A 6,455-nucleotide genomic window follows, 5' to 3' on the forward strand; every position below is an offset into this window, starting at 1 on the left:
GTTAGAAGTGTCTTTCCTTTGAATTTTGTGGCAATTTCCGATGTCACACTAATCATCACAGACATAAATAATAATAAATAAAATAAAATAATAACTAGAATTCAGAAATGCTCCTGATGTAACAGGACACTTTATAAAACTGTATTAAATGATTCACCATTAGCTATTTTAATTAATACATTAGCTTAATTTTATATAAAAGTATTATTTGATTTAATTTCCTTAGGCTACTTAGAAATTACATAAAATAATTTCTTACAGTTGTTTGGGGTAACAGTCAAATAAGGAGAATGGCACGGTTATAGGTTATGCCCACATAACTTGGCATCTAGTCCTGTTTATATGATGATTTGTCAACTTCATCATAAATATTGTAAGGCAACATGTTGATATGGAGATCATGCAGCCTTCTAATTAGTGTTGATTGTTTCATTTGGCTCCTTTGAGTTACTCTGTCACCTGAGTTCTCAGCCACTTTGAACTAAAAGCACGTGCTGCAGGATGAAAGGTAGCTTGACGTCAGCACTAGTTGGCATGCCAACTCAGAGAATGGAGCACACCTCTGAAAAAAGGAGCAGCTGAGCTGTTTTAATGAAAGAAAACAAAGGCTTGGCTGCCCTGCGGGGTGCAGTTTTTCAAGATATTCAGTATATTTCTAAATAGCCTATTCCTTAATATGCCAACACCTTGAGGCTATATAGGCTATTCACTGACCCAGTGGACTAATAAGGCTGATTGACTGATATTGATTTGCTGATGCTGAATCACCCTTGAGGAAGCCAATAACACATTAAACCTCACATTCTTGTAAATGATCGTTTTACAAGGCTGTACCGTCATACTGTCCTAATGACATGCACGTCACGTTGCCCCCTTTTCTCCAAGGACAAAATGGTGATGATGAACCACAGTTGGAAAGTCTAGCCTATGTGGAAATGCAAAACGATGCCATGGTAACATTAGAGGGGGTTACCCAGGAAACCATCGTCGTCATGGAGACTGCATCACAAGGCGGGTTCAATAACCAAGAGGCGGGGCATGCAGCACGCTCTCCGTCCTTTCACCACGTCACTAACACAGTCTCCAACATTTTGACTTCATCCTGTCATCACTGTGCCTCCAAACAGACAATATTGTACAAAGTGATATTTTCATATTTCCCACATATCCACTTTGGACGAAATGTTTCTATTTGCAGTGGTATTGGACATTTGCAGGCTATAATGACATTTTCTGAGTCGGGATCGCTTCATTTTCTGTTTTATTTGGTATAGGCTATAGGCAGTTCTGAATAAAAATACGATCTTGCGAAAAGCTCATCTTATAATTTGTGAGGCTTTTCGATCCACACCACTCTGTATTTTATTACCTGAATAATAATCTGAACAAGACTCAAGAGTCCAACATCTCAACAAGTTATGATATTAGGCATTTGGTTATATATTACCATAGTCTATTCATTACATGACTGGACAATGAAACAACTTTTTCTCCACACAAAGCACAAGACATCTCTGTTTTGAATGGCAGTTGGATGTAATAGTAGGCTATAATGCTACACGTGTATCCCAATCACTGAACATCAACACCTCTCGCATGAATCCAGACGTCACGATATGGTGTATAGGCATCGAGTGGCACCACACTGCAAGAAATGTCAGTTTTAACAAGCCTCTTAATGTAGCATTGACTCTTAAAATCTTATTTTTGCTAAAACAAGCGAAAAAAATCTGCCGACTGGGCGAGATATTTATACATTTTCCAATGCAAGTCAAGTTGTTTCAAGAATTTTCTGAATCAAATGTAATTTCTCCTGATACTAGTGGAGTGATCAGCCTTATTCTGCCTTAAGATATTAACACTTTTCCCCAGAAATCCCGAGAAACAAGTGAAACTGCATTGGAAACAAGTGGCATTATGCGTTTTCTAATTCTAAGAAAAATAAGAATTTAAGACTAAATGACTTGTTAAGATAGACATTTTCGCAGTGTACATCCACAGATATGGACTGACACATTACGATTATAGCTATCATAAAAAAATAATTGGCCGTAATATTACACTACTTCTTCATGCTCCATAAATATTCATATAGCCTAGGTGGCGTTCATTTACACATCTGTGAAAATCTTCTTGATGTTCACGCAGTTTTGGTTGTTTTCGTTGGTGAAGTTGGGCTGTTTGAAGGCGCTGTTGATGCCCTCCTCTATCACCATGTATTCAGACTTGCTGAGAGACGAAGAGCTGCACGTCCTTTTCAGCTCCTCCGAGGGAAGGTGCTCACAGCTGCTGACGTGCAAGTACTGCGCGTGTTCCTCCCCGTCAGTCTCCCTGTGGTAAAAGTAATTGAAATTGGACACAATCACGGGCACGGGTAAGGCAATGGTCAACACGCCTGCTATTGCGCACAGGGACCCCACGATTTTCCCACCGATGGTCACCGGGTGCATGTCTCCATATCCAACCGTGGTCATGGTGACCACTGCCCACCAAAACGCGTCCGGGATGCTGGTGAAACTGGAGGAGGGGTCGTCTGCCTCTGCGAAGTAAACCGCGCTGGAGAAGAGGATAACTCCAATGAAAAGGAAAAATATCAGCAGCCCGAGCTCCCTCATGCTGGCCTTGAGGGTCTGTCCTAAAATCTGAAGTCCCTTGGAGTGTCGTGACAGCTTGAAAATGCGAAAGACCCTCACCAGTCTGATCACCCTTAGGATGGCGAGGGACATGGCTTGTTGGCCGCCGTTGTTTTGTCTCTCGGCCAGCTCTGTTCCCAAAGTGATAAAGTAGGGAATTATGGCGACGATATCAATAATGTTCATGATGTTTTTTGAGAATGTAGTTTTACTTGGGCAAGCGAAAAACCTGACCAGCAACTCAAAAGAGAACCATATTATGCAGAGAGTCTCTATGACAAAGAAGGGGTCTGTGAACGGGCTTGGCACGTAGGGAGCAGTGCCATTGACCGTGGGTGCCACCGTGGCTTGGTCTCCCTCATCCCGAAATTCTGGTAGGGTCTCCAAGCAGAATATTACAATTGAAATTAAAATAACCAGCACCGAAACTATGGCTATCCCCCTAGCTGGCCCAGAGCTTTCGGGATATTCAAACAAAAGCCAAACCTGCTTTTGAAAGTCGTTATTGGGCAGTACGCGCTCCTCTTCTTTTATAAACCCTTCGTCCTCACGAAATTTCTCCATTGCCTCCTCTCCGAGTTGATAAAACCTTATCTCCTCAGAGAAAATATCAATGGGCACGTTGACAGGTCTCCGGATGCGCCCCCCTGACTGGTAGTAGTAGAGGATGGCATCAAAACTGGGTCTGTTCCTGTCGAAGAAGTACTCGTTCCTCAGTGGGTCAAAGTAGCGCATCCTTTTCCTGGGATCCCCCAACAGTGTGTCGGGGAACTGGTTGAAAGTTTTAAGTTGAGTCTCGAAGCGTAAGCCCGAAATGTTGATAACGACCCTCTCACAGCATCCCTGTCCGCTGCGCCCGTATCGATCCACCGACAGGTGAGGCGCCGAGAGCGCAGCGGACTCCTCCAGCATGTTTTCCACTGTCATGACGCCCTTCCCCACCTCAGCATAACCCCGGTTGTCAGTTGTGTTGCTGCCTCTGTGCCTGGTAGGCGAGGGCGACTGGATCGCGCTGAAGGTCTGGACATCCATACAGGTGGTTTGGTACGGAGGGGGCAGAGTGCGCCAAGCCTCTCCCAGCCAAAGCCTACAGCTTTGGAGAGCTGAAGCCGACGCCACTCACATCTCCTCTAATCATCACCTAACTCTGCGTATCCACAGTGAAGCGCTGCCCTCCCTTCTGTTTTTTTTTTTTTTTCACAAACGCGTCTATACCCGCCCACGGCGCGCATATGTCTGACATACGTCGACCATCCGCCCAATCGGAAATTAACTTGACACTCAACGTCGCGCTCACACCTCCTGCATGTGATGAAAACAACACACTTAATGAAAGCACGACATCACACTTCCACACCTGTTTGATTAAGCTTAGTTTGACTCTTCAAACATCTCTTTCCCCGAGCTTCAGGGATCATTGCGAATCCTTTATCAACACCTTGCAGCAGAAAGCAAGACATGAAACCAGTTCAGCTACTTTATGTTTACAATTTGTAGTGTTAGGGAAACATGAGCGTGTATGGCAAGGTTTGGCACTTGTCACGAGTCCAAATTTGGTCTTATCCTATAGTTTTTATAATTATGATAGAAAGCAACGTTAAGCAGAAATGCAACCTATTTGGATCTACAAAAAAAGAAAAATGACATCAGGGAGGCATTCAGGACCAATGTTCACTCTAACCTGCGTGCGTCTGTCCGTCTCAAAATTATCACTCTGGCTAAATAATATGTTGCCAGCAGTCATTGCTCCACTTTGTCCTCAGAAATCTAGTCGATATAAACTGACATATTTGGTTGCAAAGGATATTAGATTGCTGCTTTGACACCACTGTCTAGAAAGTCATTATCCAAAAGTCTAAGGAGCAGATTCTTTAATTGCTTGTTCGTCTTTTATGTTTCTTTTTCTTTTGTTGTTCAGGAAATGTAGCTCTCCATGGTTCTGAAAACAAGCGCGCACTGCTGTGACCACTTGGACATCAGTGCGCGCTCTCTTTGTGACGGATCATTGGCGCTCATACAGGCTGGTGTGTGTGTGTGTGTGTGTGTGTGTGTGTGTGTGTGTGTGTGTGTGTGTGGGGGGGGGGGGGGGGGGGGGGGTGTCCGTCCCTACACAACATGCACTGTCAATTTGTGTTTTCGTCCTTGTGGAGCTGTTTTGGGATGTTTTTTCTATAGCGCTATTAGAAACACAGAAGCGTCCTGAAGCCTCGGGATCAGTCACCTCATTTCCACCAAGTCCTTTCAAGACGAGAAGAAAAAAAAGCCTCGCCGCCAATCTGTTTGGTGATAAAATGGCCTCAAAGAACCGTCTGAAGTGTCAGCCTTTGTTACAGCTGCTATTAATGATGAAAATGCAGAATCAATGTCATTTATAATTCATACTGACAGGCTTCATCAAAGGACGTCTGTCACCGTCTGTGATTTAGGAACACGTGCACGGGGTTAAGGAGTTCAAATGGAATTCATGCCTAATGCACAATGTGCTCTTTTTGTGTCACTCTCGGTTTTAATGTTGACATGCCAAAATCCAAAGGGGAAGTTGAGCTTTTCCTCTATCCGAATATGGTAACATCTAGTACTCAACTATGAACATGCTCAGCAAATCCTCTTAAAGAGGATGACACTGATCTAAAAAACCTATTGACCTCTTTTGCACTGGCTCTACAAAATTAGTTCTGGAGCATGACAACACACTACCCACATTTCATGCATATCTTATATGAAAGGAAAATAAACAGCCGATTACAGTCAAATAAATTGATTCGATGAGATGCATTTGTGTGCATCAGCTAATGTGTTGAAAAAGTAGGCTACTATCAGAATTCCCAAATCATGCAATAAATCTGTATTTCATTTATCTAACATTTCATTACTTGAAGTGCCACAATGTTCATATTCCTGGAAACCTTTGGTTAAGCCTCCTTTAGTAAAGCCAACATTTCCTCAAAACTGTGTTTATCCTCTCAAGGACTTGAGAAGTATCAAAAAAACTTTATGGTTGCTGTTAATGCTTGGTGGACCTTCCTCAGGATTTTATGAAAACATACATTTGGCAAAAAAAAAAAAGTCATAGGAAAAAAAATTAATTGAATACATGATAAGATGTGCTGAATGTCATTATCATCAAAACTGTCGGTTGCATTTCTTTCAAAATCTCACAAGACATTTTCCTTTGAGGAAATAAACTGTTCCATTTATTGTCAATAGTTTTATCCCATTAATAAGGTAGTTACGGGAGGCTAAACCGGATAAAACATGGTAGTAACATTACAGAGGTGACTGTATGGCAAAAGTAAAGTACTTTACACGTTAGAGTTTCCCCAGGGTGTTTTTCGAACCCAGCTTTGTGATTGACCTCAGCGAGTGACAGTAAATCTTGGTGAAGCGAGCAAGGGGTTAAAGACAGGTTTGTCAATACAGGCATTGATTAGTCTTCTCTATTTGCTTTGAAAAGACTGAGGCAGTGGAGCACTGTACGGTGGAATGGACAAATAGTTAAGTCGTGGGTCTAACCGACATAATTAGATTAAATTCAGTCACCCACTTAAGTGTTTTCGCAATGGAGACTTCAACTTAAGTCATTTCCCCAGAATGTTTGTCTGGCTGTAGGCGTAATCCATGTCAGCAGAATACGGCCATGTCCACTCATCCATAATATGCATATAAAACTGCTAAGGATCCTCTGCAAGGAGAAAATCATGTTGATATCCACAACCTACCAGAAGTTGCTTCTCAATAAGCATGGGAAGTTTTGTCTGGGTTTCGTTTCCATGGCAGCACAACATCAAGTGTTTTGTAAAAGTGAAAAGAGTTAAGTTGAAG

At 42.4% G+C, this 6,455-nt stretch overlaps 1 protein-coding gene across 1 annotated transcript; it reads right to left on the reverse strand.

Moving 5' to 3' along the window:
• Positions 1 to 2,030: 2,030 nt before the first annotated feature.
• Positions 2,031 to 3,736, reverse strand: LOC139915260 (potassium voltage-gated channel subfamily A member 3). Its single transcript, XM_071903820.2, has one exon. The coding sequence runs from the start codon at positions 3,663 to 3,665 to the stop codon at positions 2,112 to 2,114; it is 1,554 nt and encodes a 517-aa protein (XP_071759921.1). The 5' UTR covers positions 3,666 to 3,736; the 3' UTR covers positions 2,031 to 2,111.
• Positions 3,737 to 6,455: the final 2,719 nt, after the last annotated feature.

Source organism: Centroberyx gerrardi, chromosome 5 (genome assembly GCF_048128805.1).
Source record: "Centroberyx gerrardi isolate f3 chromosome 5, fCenGer3.hap1.cur.20231027, whole genome shotgun sequence".
In the NCBI taxonomy this organism is placed as follows: domain Eukaryota; kingdom Metazoa; phylum Chordata; class Actinopteri; order Beryciformes; family Berycidae; genus Centroberyx; species Centroberyx gerrardi.